Here is an 18027-nt window from a genome sequence, read left to right on the forward strand (position 1 = left end):
GGCAGGGAGCGCCCTCTGGCGGCGGGGACGGGAACAGCGCGGGGACGGGACCCACCGAACCCAGCACCGGGACCGCCCCCGGCACCACCGCCGGCACCGGTGTCATGCTCATCCCGCCCGCAGCCCACCCCCGGCGCCGCTCCCCGTGAGGGGATGCCCGGGGGTGCGGCGAGAGCATCCCCGCGCCGAACCTCCCCCTTCCACACCGGTGCCGCCCCTCCGGTGCTTCCACCGCCCTCCGGTGCCGGCGGGGCGGGCGCCGCCGAGCATGCGCACCGCCGCCCCCCGCCCTTCCCCCGGCTCCGCCGCTCCCTGCAACACACCGGGGCGATCGCGGCCGCCGCTGCTGCCGCCGCCGCCGCCGCAGGCACGGGCGCGGGGACCGGAGCCATGGCCGAGGGCGAGGACCTGCAGACCTTCACCTCCATCATGGACGCGCTCGTCCGCATCAGCGTGAGCGGCCGCGGTGGCGGCGGGGGGCGGACGGGGGTCCTCCGGGACCGGGTCGCCGTGGCAACGCGGCGGGGACCGGGGGGGAAGGGCGATGCCCTTGAGGGTGGGCGGGCAGCGGACCCGCACCCCGAATCACCGCAGAGATGCTCGGGGAGGGCTGTCATCGGGACCCCGCACACCGAGCCGGGAGCACCGGGTGCAGAGGGGGCGGCCCCATCCCGGCCCCGATCTTGGTGGCCAGCCCGGTCCTGGCGCTAGTCCCAGTCCGGGCTCTGCTGTGGGTCCAGTCCCGATCCCAGTCCCCATCTCCATCCTGGTCCAATCTCAGCACCCATCCCAGTCCCCATCCCCATTCCAGCCCCGGGCTCCATCCTGGCACTATTCCCAGTGCTGATCCTCATTCCCATCCCAGCCACCATCTTCATCCCAGCCCTGGGCCCCATGCTGATGCTGATCCTATTGGTGGCCCCCATCCCCATTCCACTGTCAGTCCTGATACTGGCCTGATCCTGGCCCTGCTCTGGACCGAGCCCCAGTCCCATCACTATGCCAGGCCTGAGTCCCATCTGATCCCAATGCTGATTCTGACCATGCTGCTGCTCCCAGGCCTGATCCTGGCTCTGATGCTGGCTCTGGTCCTCATCATCCCTCCAGCCCTGGTCCTGATACTGGTCCTGGCTGTGTTGCTATTCCCAGGCCTGATCCTGACCCTGCTGTGATCCCAGCCTCAGCCCTCAGCCCCCAGCCCCATCCTAGTGCTGGTCTTAGTGCTGATCTTGATTCTGACCATGCTGCTGGTCCAGGCCTGATCCTGGCCATGATGCTGGTCCCAGTCCTCGCCCCTATCCCAGTGCTGGTCCTGACACTGGCCCTGGTCCTGGTTGTGGTTCCAGTGCTGACCCTGATTCTGGCCCCTGGCCTGCTGATCTCAGCTCCATTCCCCATCCCAGTGGTAGCACTGATCCTCATCCTGGTGCTGGTCCTGGCTCTGACCCTAGTGATGGCCCCAGCCCTGATGCTGGTCCTGCCCCTGGTGCTGATTCCAGGCCCTAGTGCTGGTCCCAGCCATGATCCTGGTGCTGATCCTACCCTGATGCTGATGCTGGCCCTGGTGCTGGTCCTGGCTCTGACGCTAGTGATGGTCCCAGGCCCTAAACCCAGTCCTAGTGATGGCCCTAGCCCTGATGCTGATGCTGGCCCAGGTGCTGGTCCTGGCTCTGGCACTAGTGATGGTCCCAGGCCCTAAACCCAGTCCTAGTGATGGCCCCAGCCCTGATTCTGATCCTGTCCCTGCTGCTGGTCCCATCTGGTCTCAGCCCTGTCGTGCCACTGGCAGGTGACACTCCCGCTCTCTCCGCAGACCAGCATGAAGAACATGGAGCGGGAGCTGGTGTGCCCGGTGTGCAAGGAGATGTACAAGCAGCCCCTGGCACTGCCCTGTACCCACAACGTGTGCCACGTGTGTGCCAGCGAGGTGCTGCTGCAGAATGGCCACCTGTACTGCGACCCCACCTCCGAGCCCACCTCACCCGCAGCCACCCCGTCCACCCGCAGCCCCCGCCTGGGCCGCAGGGCTGTCCCCAAACCCGACCGGCTCGACCGCCTCCTCAAGTCAGGTGGGGCTGGAGGGGCTGGCACAGGGACAGGGACAGCAAGGGGTGGCTTAGGGGATGGGGGAAGAGATGGCTGGAGGGCCTGGGGACAGCTGGAGGGGATAGAGATGGCTGGAGGAGAGGGGGGATGGCTGGAGGGGACAGGAATGGATGGTTGGAGGGGATGGAAGTGGTTGGAGGAGATGGGGACAGCAGAGGGGGTGAGGATGGCTGGAGGGGATGGCAGAGGGAATAGGAACAGCAGAGAGGATGAGGATGGCTGGAGGGGATGGCAGAGGGAATAGGAACAGCAGAGAGGATGAGGATGTCTGGAGAGGACAGGGATGGCTGGAGGGGATGGCAGAGGGAATAGGTACAACAGCAGAGAGGATGAGGATGGCTGGAGAGGACAGGGATGACTGGAGTGGATGAGGACAGAGATGGCTGAAGGGAACAGGGATGGCTGGAGGGGAGGCAGAGGGAATAGGAACCACAGAGATGACAGGGATGGCTGGAGGGGTTGGGAGCAGGGACAGCTGGAAGGGGTGGAGGTGAGGATGGGGACAGCACCCTGGGCTGCTTCGTGCCCTGCTGACCCCCTCCCTGCCTCCCTCCCACAGGCTTTGGCACCTACCCAGGGCGCAAGCGGGGTGCTGTGCACCCCCAAACCATCAGCTTCCCGTGCCCCGCCTGCCAGCGGGACGTGGACCTGGGGGAGCGGGGTCTGGGCAGCCTCTTCCGCAACCTGACCCTGGAGCGGGTGGTGGAGCGCTACCGGCAGACCATCAACATCAGCGCCGCCATCATGTGCCAGTTCTGCAAGCCCCCGCAGCTGGAGGCCACCAAGGGCTGCACAGAGTGCAAGTCCAGCTTCTGCAATGAGTGCTTCAAGCTCTACCACCCCTGGGGCACCCAGAAAGCCCAGCATGAGCCCACGCCCCCCACCCTCACCTTCCGCCCCAAGGTACGACCTCCCCCTGGCTCCTCCTGCCCTGCTGGGGGATTAAGAGAGAATTAGGGTTGTTCAGCCTGGAGAAGAGAAACTTTGGGGTTACCAAATTGTGGTCTTCTGGTGTCTGAATGTAACTTTTAGAAGGATGGGGCGAGACTGTTTACAAGGACAAAGGGCAATGGGTTCAAATTGAGAGAGAGTAAGTTTAGGTTAAATATTAGGAAAAAATTCTTGTGGTGAGGGTGGTGTGGTACTGTAAAAAGTTGTTTGTATAAGCAGTGAATGCCACATCCCTGGAAGTGTTCAAGGCCAAGGTGGGGCTCTGAGTAATGGGGTCCAGTTGAGGATGTCCCTTAGGTTGGAACAAGATGATCTTTTAAATCCCAACCACAACCATTCCATGATTCTTAGATCTGGGGTGCAGGGCTGGGACTCTGCAGGGGTGGAGGCGGGTGCGGAGCCCCGTTGAGCCCCACTGAGCCCCCCTGTGCCTGTGCAGGGGCTGATGTGCCCGGAGCACAAGGAGGAGGTGACTCACTACTGCAAGACCTGCCAGCGGCTGGTGTGCCAGCTCTGCCGCGTGCGCCGCACCCACACCAGCCACAAGATCACCCCGGTGCTCAGCGCCTACCAGGCCCTCAGGGTAAGGGCTGCTGGGGCTGGGCTGGGGCTCTGTGGGGAACTGGGGGCACCACAGAGCCCCAGTGCAGATGGAGGGTGTGGGGCAGGGGCTGCCGGCGCCACATCTCATCACCTTCCTGCAGGAGAAGCTGACGAAGAGCCTCGCCTACATCCTGAGCAGCCAGGACACGGTGCAGACCCAGATTGCTGAGCTGGAGGAGACAGTGAAGCACACAGAGGTACGGGCAGAGTGTGCCCATCTGTCCCCTAGGCAGGGGTGGCACAGCCAGCCCCAGGACGTGCCACACACCTTGCCACGTCTGTGCCCGGCAGGTGAACGGCTCACAGGCCAAGGAGGAGGTGTCCCAGCTGATCCAGGGGCTGTGTGCCATGCTGGAGGAGAAGAGGGCCACGCTGCTGCAGGCCATCGAGGAGTGCCAGCAGGAGCGGCTGGCCAGCCTGCACGGCCAGATCCGCGAGCACCAGGCCATGCTGGAGAACTCGGGCATGGTGGGCTATGCCCAGGAGGTGCTGAAGGAGACCGACCACCCCTGCTTTGTCCAGGCTGCCAAGCAGCTGCACAACAGGTACAGGGCAGCCTGGGGCGTTGGGACCTTGTGGTGCCCGAGGTGACACCGTGACATCCCCGCCCTCCTGTGCTGCAGGATCCTCAGGGCCACCGATTCGCTGCAGAGCTTCCGTCCTGCAGCCAACGCCTCCTTCAGCCACTTCCAGCTGGACGTCAGCAGGGAGCTGAAGCTGCTCACTGACCTGGCCTTCATCCGAGGTAAAGGCAGCGGGACCCGGGCACCGGCTGTGCCCCGTGCCGAGGCGCAGCCCCCGCGGGCTCGCCGATCTGCCGGTGCCCCCCTCCCCGTCAGGGACACCCCCCCCCCAGCCCCAGCAGCCCCCCAGAAATATCCCTACGCTGCCCTGTGCCAGGGCATCCAGGCAGGCAGGGCCAGGGTGCCAGGTGAGGGCAGCAGGAGTGCCGGAGGGTGAGTACGGAGCTGCCCCGCTGCCGGGCGGGCGCTTCCCGCAGGGCAGGAGCCGCGTGGCCCTGCCGGCCCCGCTGGCGACACGTTTCAGACCTGCTTCTACCTCTCTTTGTTTATAGGCTGCGGCCGCTGCCGAGGCAGGCGTCACCGAAGTAACTGAGGCAAGTCACACCCCTGCCCCAGAGCCGGCCCCGCTCTCTCTTCCCATCCCTCCATCCCGCTCCCACCCCGCCATCCTCCATCCCCGTCCTGCCAGCCGGTGGCTCTGCCTCCTCCTCCATCTGCTCCTCCTGCCCTCCCACCCCCTCTCGCCACATTTCTGTCCCCATCCTCGCCCCATTTCCATCCCCCTCTCGCTCCATTTCGGTCCCATTCCTTGTTCCATTTCCATCCCTTTTCTTGCCCCATTTCTTCCTCCTCTCACCCCATTTCCATCCCTTCTCGCTTTGTTTCCATTCTCTTCCTTGCCCCTTTTCTGTGCCCTCTTGTTGTTTCCATCCCTTTCCTTGACCCATTTCAACCCCCTTTCACCCCATTTCCATCCCTCTCACCCCATTTCCGTCTCACTCCTTGCTCCATTTCCATCCCCTTCCTTGCCCCATTTCTGTGCCCTCCTGTTGTTTCCATCCCCTTCCTTGCCCCATTTCAATTCCCTCTCACCCCATTTCTGTCCCACTCTTTGCTCCATTTCCATCCCCTTCCTTGCCCTATTTCTTCCCCTCTCACACCATTTCCATCCCCTCTTGCCCTGTTTCCATTCTCTTCCTCGCCCTATTTCTGTGCCCTCTCACAGTTTCCATCCCCTTCCTCACTCCATTTCTGTTCCACTCTCACTTCACTTCTGTCCCATTCATCACACAGTTTTATGCCCCCTCCTCATCCCACTTCCACTTTCCCTTGCCCCATTTCAACCCCATCCTTGCCCTGTTTCCACTTTCTACTCATCCCATTTCCATTTCCCCACTTCCCATTTCCATCCTAGTTTCACCACATTTCCATCCCATTTCTGACTCCATTTTTGTTCTCTCCTTGCTCCATTTCCGCTTCTCCTCTTGTTCAATTTTCTTCCTCCTCTTGTTCAATTTTCTTCCCTGTCTTGTCCCATTTCCATCCCCTTCCTTGCCCATCTGTCCCCCTTTTACTCCATTTATGTCCACATTCTTCCCCCATTTATCTTCTTGTCTGCACCCCATTTCTGTCCCATTCTCACCTCATTTCCATCCTCTTCCTCTCCCCATTTCCACCCCTCTCCTTGTCCCATTTCTTTCCCCCTTGTCCCATTCCCATCTGTCTCCTTGCCCCATTTCTGTCCTGCTCACCCATTTCTGCATCCCATTCCCACCTTGTCCTTGCCCAATTGTTGCCCCATTTCCATTCTCTCTATATTTCCACCCTACTCTCACCCCATTTCTGTCCTCTTCCTCTCCCCATTTCCACCCCTCTCTTTGCCCCATTTCTTTCCCTCCTTGCCCCATTTCTGCCCTGCTCACCCATTTCTTCATCCCATTTGCACCTTGTCCTTGCCCAATTGTTGCCCCATTTCCATTCTCTCTATATTTCCACCCTACTCTCCCCCCATTTCTGTCCTCTTCCTCTCCCCATTTCCATCCCTCTCCTTGCTCTATCTCTACCTCCCTCCTCATCCTGTTTCTTTTCTCTTCCTTGCCCCATTGCCATCCTTTCTTTACCTCTCACCCTATTTCCATCCTGCTCTTATCCCATTTCTTCCTCTCCCCATTTCCATCCCTCCTCTTGCCTTATTTCTACCTCCCTCCTCATCCTGTTTCCTTTCTCTTCCTTGCCCCATTCCCATCCTTTCCTTACCTCTCTTCCACCTTCATTTCTCCTTCCCACCCTGCCTCTGTTCCTGCCAGTACCTTCTCCCACCCTCCATCCCCATCTCCTCCTCCTCTTCCCCTGCCTCCATTCTCTCTCTTTCTCTCTCTCTCTCCTCCCTGACTTGCACTCGGCCTGTCTGGTCCCTGGAGCCCCCCACAGCAGCAGCTCCTCTGTCTCCCTGACTCTCGCTCTCCTCCGGTGCTGACACACGCTCTCCGCAGTCAGACCCCTCTAGAACTCTGCTGGTTGTCCGTCCGTCCGTCCGTCCGGAATGCCGGAACATCCCTTCCCCTGCGTCCGGCCGCCTCCCCGCCCTCGGGGGCGGGGGATGCTGCCTGATGCCGGCCGCTGCCTCTCCCCGCAGCGCCCGAGGCTCCGGTCATCGACACGCAGCGCACCTACACCTACGACCAGATCTTCCTGTGCTGGCGGCTGCCGCAGCACTCGCCGCCCGCCTGGCACTACACGGTGGAGTTCCGCAAGACCGACGCCAAAGCCAAGGGGCTGAAGCTGTGGCAGCGGCGGGAGGAGGTGCGGGGAACCTGCGCCCTCGTCGAGTACCTGGACACCGACAGCGTCTACGTGCTGCGGGTGAAGGGCTACAACAAGGCGGGGTTCGGGGATTACAGCGAGGACATCTACCTGCACACACCACCCGCCCCAGGTGAGAGGGGTGGGTGCTTGGATGCACCCAGGGCGCTCTGCTGTGCTGTCCTGCTCACCCTCCTCCTCCTCCTCTGGAGGTTTGTCAGGCGCTCTCCAAATTCTGGTCTTGAGGTTTGCGGTTTATTACATGGGGTGTGGGTGAAAAGGGCTCAGCTGGGAGCTGCCAGATGCTGCTCAAACAGGCCCAGAGGAGTAAGATAACAAAGGAGGTAAAAGCAAAGGTGAGGGGTGCAGGGACAAGATCAAGGGAGAGAGAGGGTGACCAAGGGCAAGAGAATGGTAAGAGAGGGAAGTAAGAGAGGTAAGTGAGGTAAGAGAGTGATTTTCCCGTTTACAATACAATAATATTGAATATTCTAATTTCCACTAACCAATCTCATACAAGATACAAATCCTATAGCATTTACATACAGCCTATAGGAATTGCTACATAACCATGTTTTACAACTTTCTTATCTCTAAACCTTATCTGGGACCCTTCCTGTCATGCCAGGAGAGGGTCTCTGCTGGCTCTTTGGGATGTTTGCAACAAGTGCAAAGGGAGTTGACCTTCAAAGAGAAGACCTTCAGGCATCCACATTGCTGCTCTAACACTGCTTTCATTTCAATCTCACCTACAGTTTCTATATTCTTAGCATTTTTTGCTAAGCAATCACATCTATAGGGTATTCCTATTTCTTCCTCCCCTACACTCCTCCTCCTCTGCTCCCCACTGTGGGGGTTATTGTTGGGTGGACGGTCATCAGGACAGACTCAGGGGCTCTCTATATTCTGGTCTTGAAGTTTATAGTTTATTATTAGGGTGTATGAGGGAGAGAGTGTAAGAGAGAATAGAGCATAGAGAGTAAAGAGGATAAGAGAGAATAGAGGTTAAGATACAATACAATACAATAAGTATTCTATGTTGAATATTCTAAGTTCTACTAACCAATCTACTACAACATATTAATTTCCTAATATTTGCATGCAACCTATAGGAATTGCTACATTACCATATTTTATGGCTTTCTTATCTATAAACCTTCTCTCTAAACCTTTCCTGCCATACCTGGAACAGCATGTCAGTTGGTTCTTTGCTATTTGTGGCCCTAAACTTCACACGGTTGCTTTCACCCTCACAATCCAAAACTGCCATCATTTCTATTTCAAAACCTTTTGCCACGCCACTCATATTTATAAGGTTGGTTTTTTTTTTTTCTATTCTCTTCCCAACACCCCACAGTCCTCAACTTCTTCCTGGACAACCGCTGGGGCTTCAACCGGGACCGGCTGGCCATCAGCAAGGACCAGCGCGCGGTGCGCAGCGTGCCCGGCATCCCCATGCTGTTCGCGGCCGAGCGCCTGATGACCAGCTGCCACCTGTCCATCGACCTGGTCATCGGCGACGTGGCCATCACCCAGGGCAAGAGCTACTGGGCTTGCTGTGTGGACCCCAGCTCCTACCTGGTGAAGGTGGGAGTAGGGCTGGAGAGCAAACTGCAGGAGTGGTTCCAGGTGCCGCAGGATGTGGTGAGCCCCAGGTGAGCGGGGTGGGTTGGGGGGTGAGGGGGTGGTTCTGGCTCTTCTGCCTCCCATGGGGTGTGGGGTCCTGGGGGGGTGGATGGTGGTCAGGACAAACTCAGGTGCTCTCTGTGTTTTGAAGTTTGCAGTTTATTGCGTAGGGTGTGGGTAGAAAGGGTTCTGCTGGGAGCTGCCAGGGCAGAAAGAGAGTGGGGGGTGATAGGAGTTCTAAGAGATGAGAGCAAAGTAAGAGAGTGAAGTAAGAGAGAGATTTTCCCATTCACACCACCATAAATCTTCTGTGTTGAATATTCTAATTTCCACTAACCAACCTAATACAAGATACAAATTCTCTAACATTTACATACAATATAGATATATGTATATGTATATGTGTATGTGTATGTGTATGTGTATGTGTATGTGTATGTGTATGTGTATATATCTATATCTATATCTATGTCTCTATATCTATATCTATATCTATATCTATATCTATATCTATATCTATATCTATATCTATATCTATATATCTGTGTCTATATTTATCTATCTATGTCTATATCTATATATCTATATGTGTATGTGTATGTGTATGTGTGTGTGTATGTGTATGTGTATGTGTATGTGTATTGTATGTATTGTATATTGAATTGTATGTATTGTATACATATTGTATGTGTATTGTATGTATATATACATACAATATATATATATATATGATATAGGAATTGCTACATTACCATGTTTTACAACTTTCTTATCTCTAACCCTTATCTTGGACCCTTCCTGTCATGCCTGGAGAGGGTCTCTGCTGCTCTTTGGCATTCTCTTAACAAAGGGAGAAGATCTTCAGGCATCCACATTGCTATTCTCCAGCCACTTAGCCAGACACTGCTTTCATTTCAGTCTTGCTTATGGTTTCCATATCCTCAAAATCTTTTGCTTATAAGATTTAACTGATTCATCCTTCCCAACATCCAGCCTGGGGTACTGGCAGCAGGACTCACCTGTCCCTTCTCCACAGGTATGACCCCGACAGCGGCCACGACAGCGGGGCAGAGGACACAACAGTGGAGGCTCCTCCTCCCTACGCCTTCCTCACCATCGGCATGGGCAAGATCCTGCTGTCCCACGGCTCAGCCCTCACGTCCCGCGACCCCAACGGCTGCACCGTGCCCCTGCCGCCACGCATCGGCATCTGCCTGGACTATGAGCAGGGCAAGGTGAGCTTCTACGATGCCGTGTCCTTCCGCGAGCTCTGGGAGTGCGGCGTGGACTGCTCGGGGCCCGTCTGCCCCGCCTTCTGCTTCATCGGAGGCGGGGCCCTGCACCTCCAGGAGCTGGTGGCCAACAAGCAGGAGCGGAAAGTGACCATTGGCAACTTTGCCAAGCTGGACTGAGCCGTGCCCGTGGTGCCCGGGGGGACACGAGTGGCCAGGGAGCGGAGCAGAGCAGAGCAGGGGTGGCCCCGGTGCTGCCAGGTGTTTGTTTTGTGGGATGGGTGGGGACTAGGGACAGCTTTGTGGTCCCCTTCTCACCCAATCTGCCTGCCCCTAGCTCCAGCTCAGCCCGGGGCTGTGGGCAGGGCTGGCAGAGGGTCAGGGAAGGGGACAGGGCTGTGCAGGGAGGGGGGTGGAAAGTGGCAGTGGGTGACAGTGGAGGGGAGAGGCTGGGTGCTGGTTGGGGTGGGGGAGGCAGCTGGGGTGGGGAAGAGGGCAGGGGGGGAGGCTGGGCTGGAACAAGGTGTGAAGATGTTTTGTAAAATGGCTCATTTTCAACGTGGATCATCTGGCTGCAGCCAGGCACAGCCCCTGGACACAGCCAGCCTTGGGGTCCCTCCCATGGGCTGCTGGGCACCTCAGTGCCACCTGCTCTGCCCTGTCCTTGGGCAGCAACGTGCCTGGCCAGCCCTGCACGTGCTCTGAGGGCCACACTTGGCTCCTGTTACACTCCTTGGTGCCAAACCACACGTGGCCAGGGTGGGCTGGGCCTCCAGGGTCTGGATGTGACCCACCAGGGAGCCCCAGGGGGCTGTGCCAGCAGTGCCACACCAGGATCTGTCCAAGCTGCTGTCATTTCTCCTGAGTTCTGTTACAACAAACGCTGTATTTTCATGGTTTCCTACAATAAACTGCAATGCCAGACTCCTCTGGAGCCTGCCTGCCAAAGGGGGGCCATGGGGCTGGGCTGGCCATGGGGCCAGGCTGTCCCTTGGGCCATGGCCAGCAGGTGCCAACCCTGCCCAGCCCAGGCACTGCTGACGTGTCAGCTCCTACCTGTGCTCTGCTCTACCTGTTTTCTTTGAACAAACTCCTTCAGTGTGGCTGGGGAGTCCCAATGGTGGCCAGTCCAGCCAGGGGTGTGGGGGCATCTTAGAGTGGGTTTTAGAGCTGGACCCCCCCACCTGAATACTCTGCATGGCAGGGCAGGGAGAGATCCTGGAGATCTCCCTGGAGATCCTGGCCCCTGAGTTGGAATGGGAGGGGGCCACAGGGCTGAGCTCTCTACAAACAGTCAGTTCTTTGTAGGGCCCAGCCCTTCAAATCAGGCCCCTGTTCTGATTCTCAGGCCCTGCCCATGGCTGGGGGGGCTGAGTGGGGAAGCAGCAGTCCCAGGCACACCCCATCCCCTAAAGGGCTCTGTCCTAGGCACACGACCCCATCCCCAATTGGCAGAACAGATCTGGGGGTGGGGGGTGCTGCACTGTGCCAGAGCCCCCCACACTCCACCCCCCACAGCAGTCTTGGGGCACCAAGGTGCTCCAGAGACCCCCAGCACATGCCAGGGTTCCCTGGCACAGCCATGGGCCCCACCCAGAGCCCACAGACTGTGGCTGCTGGGCTGGTCCTGGGGCTGTCCCCAGCCAGGCACTGGCTCCACGCCTCTGACCACACGGGCTTTCTTTAGGGAAGGTTCGGTTCCTTGTTTTCCTGCCTTTTCAGTGCTTGCCAAAACACTCCCAGTGCCCAGGAACGGGCCCAGCTCAAACTGGGGCTGCCAAGGGGCCACCACTGCGTTTCAGGGATGGCTGTTCCCAAGGTTTGTGCCCCGGTGCCACCACACAGCCTCTTCTTTTAGCAACCCCCCCAGAGCATTTTTGGGGCTCACTCGGCGTTTGGAGCCCGGACGGGGAGGGGAGGGGAGCAGGACACGCTCCCAGTGACACACGTGCAGCTGCACGGCCCTGGCACCGTCACATTCCACCTGTGCAGCCGCGGGGAAACCGGGCGCATCAAACGAGACACGCTCGATCGTGAACTGAAACCGAGAGCGTGGGAGGGGCGGGAGGGATGGAGTCTGGCAGGATGTGTCACATCCAGAGGCGTGCAGGGACCAGGGACACGGTGACCCCCCACAACATCAGCCCCAGGACTGCCTGGGACGGGAAACGAGAGTCACCACCCAAGCTGAGGCCACCTGGGTGGGTGACAGCCACGTCCCAGAGAAGCCCCCCTGCCACACCACGGCGCAGCCCTGGGGACACACGGCTGCCCCCATCCTTTTTATTGAAACTGCGATAAATATACCCCGGCCGAGGACCTGCCACCCCGCCGAGCCAAGCCCGGCACCAACACCCTGAAAATAGAGATATTAAATAAAATAACACCACAAAAAAGAGCCATTGAATCCCCGGGGGTGAGGGCAGGGGGAGCACCAGCCCAGTCCTCCACCCCCGGCACGGAGCAGGGTTACAAAGCCAAGCGAGTGCGGGGACCTTGGGGTGTGCGGGACGCTCCCTCCCGCGCCTCCCCCGATTTTTGTTCATCCAGTTCTGTCATGTGCACGAATCCGGCTGCTCCAGAACCATCCGGCTCCCGCTGCCCACGGCGAGGGGCCGAGCAGCACCGGGGGGATGTGCCCGGGGCAGCTGCTGCTCCCCCGGGAGTTGGGGGGTCTGCGGCCGCCCCCTCCCCTGGGCTGCCGCCCTCCTTCGCAGCTCGCTGTTCAGAGGTTGTCGGAGCCGGCGGCGGGGTTGGTGTAGGTGAAGGTACCGGCTCTCTTGGTGCTGCTGCCGGCCACCTTGGGGGGAGAAAAGGGGAGGGGGTGTCAGGACTGGGCTAAGCCCCCACCCTGGGGCAGCAGAGGGAGAGCTGCACCCTATCCACGGCCACTATGGGAACCAAAAATTCATCCTCCCGTGGTGGTGGGCAGCACTGTGGGTACCTTGGGGCTCCCCCCTCCCCGCGCACAGGAGGAGCCGCGGTGGCCCCGGCCGTGTTCCCGCACGATAAGCCGGCCCGGCGAGTGCGAAGGTAAATATTTACCCAGGCCCCTGGTATTTGCACAGGGTGAGCTGCTCGCAGGGAGCCAGAGCAGCTGGACACGGCCCCCGCCCGCAGCCCCGAGTGGAGGGAGCACAGAGCAGGGGATGACGAGGCGGCCCCCGTGCCCCAGATCGCCTCGGAGAGCCCTTTGCGCCTCCAGGCAGCTCCCGGCGCCACACCTGCAGCTCCAATTTGGGAGCTGCTGATGCGGGATGAGGGGTTCTGGCTGGAATCATCTCCTCAGCCTCCCATCAGCTCTGCAGTGCTCCAGGCCTTCTCCCCACCCGTGGCAGAAGGAGACCTGAGGGTCTGGCCGGGACACAGCAGAGCAGGAGAAAGGCAGGGTGGGCAGGCAGCGAGCCCCCCTTGACGCCGCTGGGGCGGGGCACAGGGAGCGGCTGCCCAAGGTCGCCGGGAGCTCCCTGGAGCCAGGCTGGGTCTGGCCAGCACCGCTGCGAGCGCTGCTCCAGCCAGGCGTGAATGTGACACTCACCTCCTGGCGAGGGAAGCTCCCCGGACAGCAGCCCTGCCCTGCCGTGCCCGTTAGCCATTAACCCAGAGCGCAGAGGATGCGCCCCTGCTCTCTGCCCTCGCAGAGCCGGACCCCAGGGGCGCGGCTCTCGCTCTCACCTGGCTGTAGGGGTTGGGTTTGCTGTTGGGGGGCGCGTAGCGCCCGTGGCTCTGGTACTGGAGGTATTCAGCCATGGGGTGGTAGGAATCTTTTTGGCTGATCAGGTCCAGTTTCCCTCGGCTTTTCCGGCGGCAGGTGCAGGTGGACTTGGGGAGAGAGAAGGGGTCAGGGCTTGGCTGGTGGGGGGACAGGGACAGGGCACCAACCAGCAGAATGCAGGTGAGGAGTGGGGAGAGGATGGGGCCTCACCATCAGGAGGAGACAGGTGAAGAGGCTCAACAGCAGCAGGATGCTGACCAGGACCAACAGAGCAATGGCCCAGTCCGGGACCATGGGCACTGGAGCTGGGGATATCACCACTGCAGAGCCTGAAAGGAGCAGAGCTGTGTCTGCACCACAGGCAGAACTGGGACAGAACTCTGAGAGATCCCTGGGACAGAACGCCAGGAGCTGAGCCCTCCTGCAGGGGATCCACTTGCTCTTCTCAGTGCTGGGAATGACACAGGCACCAGGAATGTGCACTAGCTCTGCCTGCTGCAAGCCCCAAGCCCATCACAGCCCCAACCAGGACAGGGCAAAGCTTTCCACAGGCTCCATCACCCCTCCCTCCCCAGCCTAGAGCCTCCTCTCACTCTGGATGCTGTCCAGCTGTAGCCCCATGATGAAGCCATTCTGGTCCAGGCTCTTCCTCAGGCGCTGCTCAGCAGCATCAGGAGTGACAGCATCGCTTCCATTCCCAAACACGAGGGTGGACTGGACCTCCACCGAGCCTGGGCTGCACAGGAGGAGGCATCAGCACCTGGATTTTCCCCTGAGGGGCTACATACCAGGGAGATACCCTGCAATCCCCCAGCCCCACCGGCACTGCTCACCTGTACCGCAGCTCACTGCACCCGGCGTAGGTCTGCGTGCCCATGCAGCCAGCGCAGCCAAAGACGTGTTCAAACTGGAAGGAAGCATTGAGGTCATGGCCACCTCCCCACAGACACCCCCCTTTTCCTCCCTCCCTTCAGCAGAACTGGCTGAAGCCGCTGGCAGAATGGATGCTCGGGGTGCTTCCATGGAAAGCCCCAAGGTGAGGTGGATCCTTCCCAGTAGGGGCTCTGCTGTGGGGCTGGGACTCACCATGGTCAGCACAGTGTGGCTCAGGCTCCTGTACTCCTCTGAGGCTGGGTCACACAGGTTCTCGTTGAAGCTCCTGTTGATGATGCGGAAGGACAGCGGGACACGGACGAGCAGCTGGACAGCAGCAGGCAGCTGGGCTGTGGATTTACTGGGCTTGGGACCATTCTGGGTAGGGGTCTCCCTGCCCTCAGACGTTATCCAGGTGGGAAAGACTTCTACACTGGTGCTCCCGTTGCCTTTGGTGCTGCCACCCATGGTGGTGGGAGCGGCAGAGCTGCCGTTGGTGCCAAGGTGGGGGGCCCAGCTGCTGCTGTTTGAGGTGGAATTGATATGGGGGATGGCTGGGCTGCTGAGGACAGGCACCACAGTGCCATTGGACGTGGAGTTGCCTGAGGAGTAATTGCCAGTTTGGAAGTTCGTGCTGTTTCTGCCAAGGAACACGGTGACATAGGGGAAGACAGAAGTTTTGAGCTGCCTGTCCCTTGTGATTTTGGGGAATATCTTTGTCATCAGGGTGGGGGTGGTTGTTTCTGTGGTCATCTCCACAGTGGTTGTTTCGGTAGTTTCCATCTCCATGGTTGTCTCGGTGGTCATGGCACGTGTACCTGCAGGAAACCCCAATGTCAATGGCTGCAGCCCAGTCAGGGAAGGTTTTACCCACGACAGCTCATCAGCTGGACACTGTGGGAAGCAGCACAACCCCCAGAATCCAACAGCCCCTGGCTCCATCTGCCCACAAGGCTAACAAGACCTTCAGCAACACCCCACGATGGGGCTGGTGCTGGGCACTTGTGGCACCACCGAGGGTCCAGGTGGAGCTGGCTGGGCACTGATGCCTTGCCCAGACCCGTTCACTCTGGAGTGTCCCTGACATGCTGGGGGCTCAGGCGTGCCACCCTTGCTGTGGCTGGGGTGCCCCCGTGCCCTCCAGACCAGCCTGGCCTGGCTGGGGGCCAGTACAGGCAGCTCCCGGGCAGGTTCCCAGCGGGTGCTGCAGGAGCACTGGAGGAGAGCCCGGGGTCCGGGTGCTCAGCGGGACACACCTGCATTCCAGCCTGCAAGCCCCGGGCACAGCCTGCTCCGGCTGGTCCCGCCGCAGCCCAGCCCTTGGCCGAGCCCTTCGGACACGGCAGAGGGGCCGTGCAGAACCCCCAGGACCGGCTTTCCTGGGCACAGCCAGCCCGGGATCGCTGCACCGAACGGGAGAGGCGACAATGTCCCTGCTGCCAGGATGGCTCCGGTATCCCCGCGTCCCCACTTTGAAAGGGATCCTGCTCCTCTCCCCCTGCCCCTGCTGCCTCTAACTCGAGGTGTTGCCGCCCCCAGCCCCTCACCTGTGCCCAGCACCAGCAGCAGAAGCAGCAAAAAGACAGAAAACGCCATGGGGCTGGTCCGGGGGGTCCCGGCGCCTCGCGGGTTCGGCAGCGGCTGCTCTCCCGTTAGCTGGTGGCACACGCCGCGATCCAGGGATCCGGAACTGGCAGCTCGACAGCGGCCAGAGCTTTATAGAGCACCTGGAGCAGGTGGGAAGGCTCCGCCCCGCCGACGGCTCCAGGGAAGGGGGGGTTCGCTCTGCCCCACTTGGCACCGCGCCGATGGGGACCCCGCAGCATCAGCCCCCCAGGCTGGGTACCTTGAGCTTACCCTGGCTTGGGGGGACCCGCTGGCAGCGTCCCTGGGCGGACCCAGCCTCGGGTGGGGGCACAGGACTGAGAGTAGCCGGCTATGCTGGGGCAGGGGCGGGAGCAGCATCTGCCTGGCTCCCTGGGCTGAGCCACGGGCTCCAGAACGTGCTGGGGGGCACAGGGGGGGCACAGAGGGGACACGGAGCACCCCAGCCCCTCGTGCAAGGGGGGGCCTCATCCTCTGGCTCAGCCCAGAGTTAATCATTACCGGCTGGTCATCGCCTCGCCCTACACTCAAATAAACACCGGTGACCCCCCCGAAACGCTTACGCAGGTACAGCCCAGGGCCCCACGACATCCCAGTACCTCCCAGTAAGCTCCCTCCCGGTCCCAGGGCCCCCCCAGCAGCACAAACCCCCATCCCATTCAGGGCACGGGTGATGCCGGGTGCTGCGCCGGGTGCCAATGCCCCACCCCAGAGGTAACGGCGCCGCCCGTGCCTGGGCGCAGGTGACACGTGCTCCTGGCACCGATGGGCATCAAAAGCTACTGCAGTCCCCCTCTGCTCCTGCCCTGGTGAGAGTCCTGATCCCTGAGAGAGCCCCAGCCTCTCAGGAGGGTGCTGATTCCCGTGAGGGTCCTTGTCGGGGCCCCCACTTTGCTCCTGGCCAGCCTCATGTGAAGCCAAAGTGCCACCCCTGCCACACCAAAGGGTTCTGAGGTGGTGCTGAGAGGGGGAGCAGACAGAGGGGTCCCTCCATACTGCAGTGACATGAGGATGGATGGTCTGGGTCTCAGTGCAGGTGGAATGGGACCCAGCAGCACTCTGTCCCCCCTGCAGTGGCCACAGCCTTGGCAAGCCAGGCCACGTGCAGGCAGGCACAGGCAGGATGCAGGCAGCAGCTCTGGGCACATATGTCTTCCCCAAAAGGCCTCACCACGGGAATGGATCTCCCTGTGCAGTGATGCTGAGCCCTGCTGCCCTCTGCTCTGGGAGTTTTCCCCTGAGCCTCTCCATCCCCCCAAAGTGAAGGCTTGAGGGTGCAGTTTTCCTCCTGCAGACACCCACAGAGGGCTGGGGGGCTGAGGGGACAGGAGGAGGTCCCAGTAACTGCTCTCACCTGCCAGCCCAGGGAGTGGGAGCCATTAGCCCATCCTGTCCATGCCTGGGGGGTCCCATGCCCCCACCACCACCATGTCCCCATCCCTGCTGTGCCTGATCTCATGTGTCCACTCTGTCTGCCCAGTGAGTCCTGTATGTCCACCCAGTCCATGTCTGGTGGGTCCCGTGTGCCCACTGCCATCAAACCCCATGGATTCCATGCGTTCACCCTGTCTGTGTCTCCTGGGTTCTATCTGCCCAACCCCACCCTTCCCAGTGGATTCCGTGTGCCCACGCCCACCATGCCCAGCAGATCCCACGTGCCCACCATCCCTAGTGGGTCCTGTGTGACCACCCTGTCCTTGCCCGGGGGGGATCCTGTGTGTACATCCCCACTGTGCCCAGTGAGCTCCTTGCATCCACCTGGTCTGTGTCTGGTGAGTCCTGTGTGCTCACCCTGACCATGTCTTGTGGATCCCCTGTGTCCAGCCTGTCCCTGCCCCGTGTATCCCCTGTGTCCAGCCTGTCCATGCTCAGTGGATCCCTCATGTCCAGCCTGTCAGTGCCCAGTGGATCCCCTGTGTCCAGCCTGTCCATGTTCAGTGGATCTCCTGTGTCCAGCCTGTCCGTGCCCGGTGCATCCCCCGTGTCCAGC

At 60.2% G+C, this 18027-nt stretch overlaps 2 protein-coding genes across 3 annotated transcripts; one reads left to right on the top strand and one right to left on the bottom strand.

Annotated features, from left to right (window-relative positions):
- Positions 1 to 72: 72 nt before the first annotated feature.
- Positions 73 to 10768, top strand: TRIM46 (tripartite motif containing 46). 2 transcript variants are annotated; one of them, XM_056510638.1, is made up of 10 exons: positions 73 to 453; positions 1814 to 2069; positions 2666 to 3009; positions 3497 to 3640; positions 3762 to 3857; positions 3952 to 4205; positions 4284 to 4405; positions 6820 to 7119; positions 8344 to 8641; positions 9649 to 10768. In XM_056510638.1, the coding sequence occupies exons 1-10, from the start codon at positions 154 to 156 to the stop codon at positions 10022 to 10024; spliced, it is 2490 nt and encodes an 829-aa protein (XP_056366613.1). In that variant the 5' UTR covers positions 73 to 153; the 3' UTR covers positions 10025 to 10768. The 2 variants fall into 2 exon arrangements, with proteins under 2 accessions (XP_056366613.1, XP_056366614.1); XM_056510639.1 differs by having other exon boundaries at positions 192 to 453; positions 1819 to 2069.
- Positions 10769 to 12033: 1265 nt separating this feature from the next.
- On the bottom strand, positions 12034 to 16157 carry MUC1 (mucin 1, cell surface associated). The gene is made up of 7 exons (XM_056510054.1): positions 15980 to 16157; positions 14646 to 15250; positions 14393 to 14466; positions 14153 to 14295; positions 13770 to 13888; positions 13520 to 13666; positions 12034 to 12644 (listed from the first exon to the last, which is right to left on the bottom strand). The coding sequence occupies exons 1-7, from the start codon at positions 16026 to 16028 to the stop codon at positions 12570 to 12572; spliced, it is 1212 nt and encodes a 403-aa protein (XP_056366029.1). The 5' UTR covers positions 16029 to 16157; the 3' UTR covers positions 12034 to 12569.
- Between the last annotated feature and the right edge of the window lie 1870 nt (positions 16158 to 18027).

The sequence above is a fragment of the Oenanthe melanoleuca genome, chromosome 25 (genome assembly GCF_029582105.1).
Source record: "Oenanthe melanoleuca isolate GR-GAL-2019-014 chromosome 25, OMel1.0, whole genome shotgun sequence".
NCBI lineage: Eukaryota > Metazoa > Chordata > Aves > Passeriformes > Muscicapidae > Oenanthe > Oenanthe melanoleuca.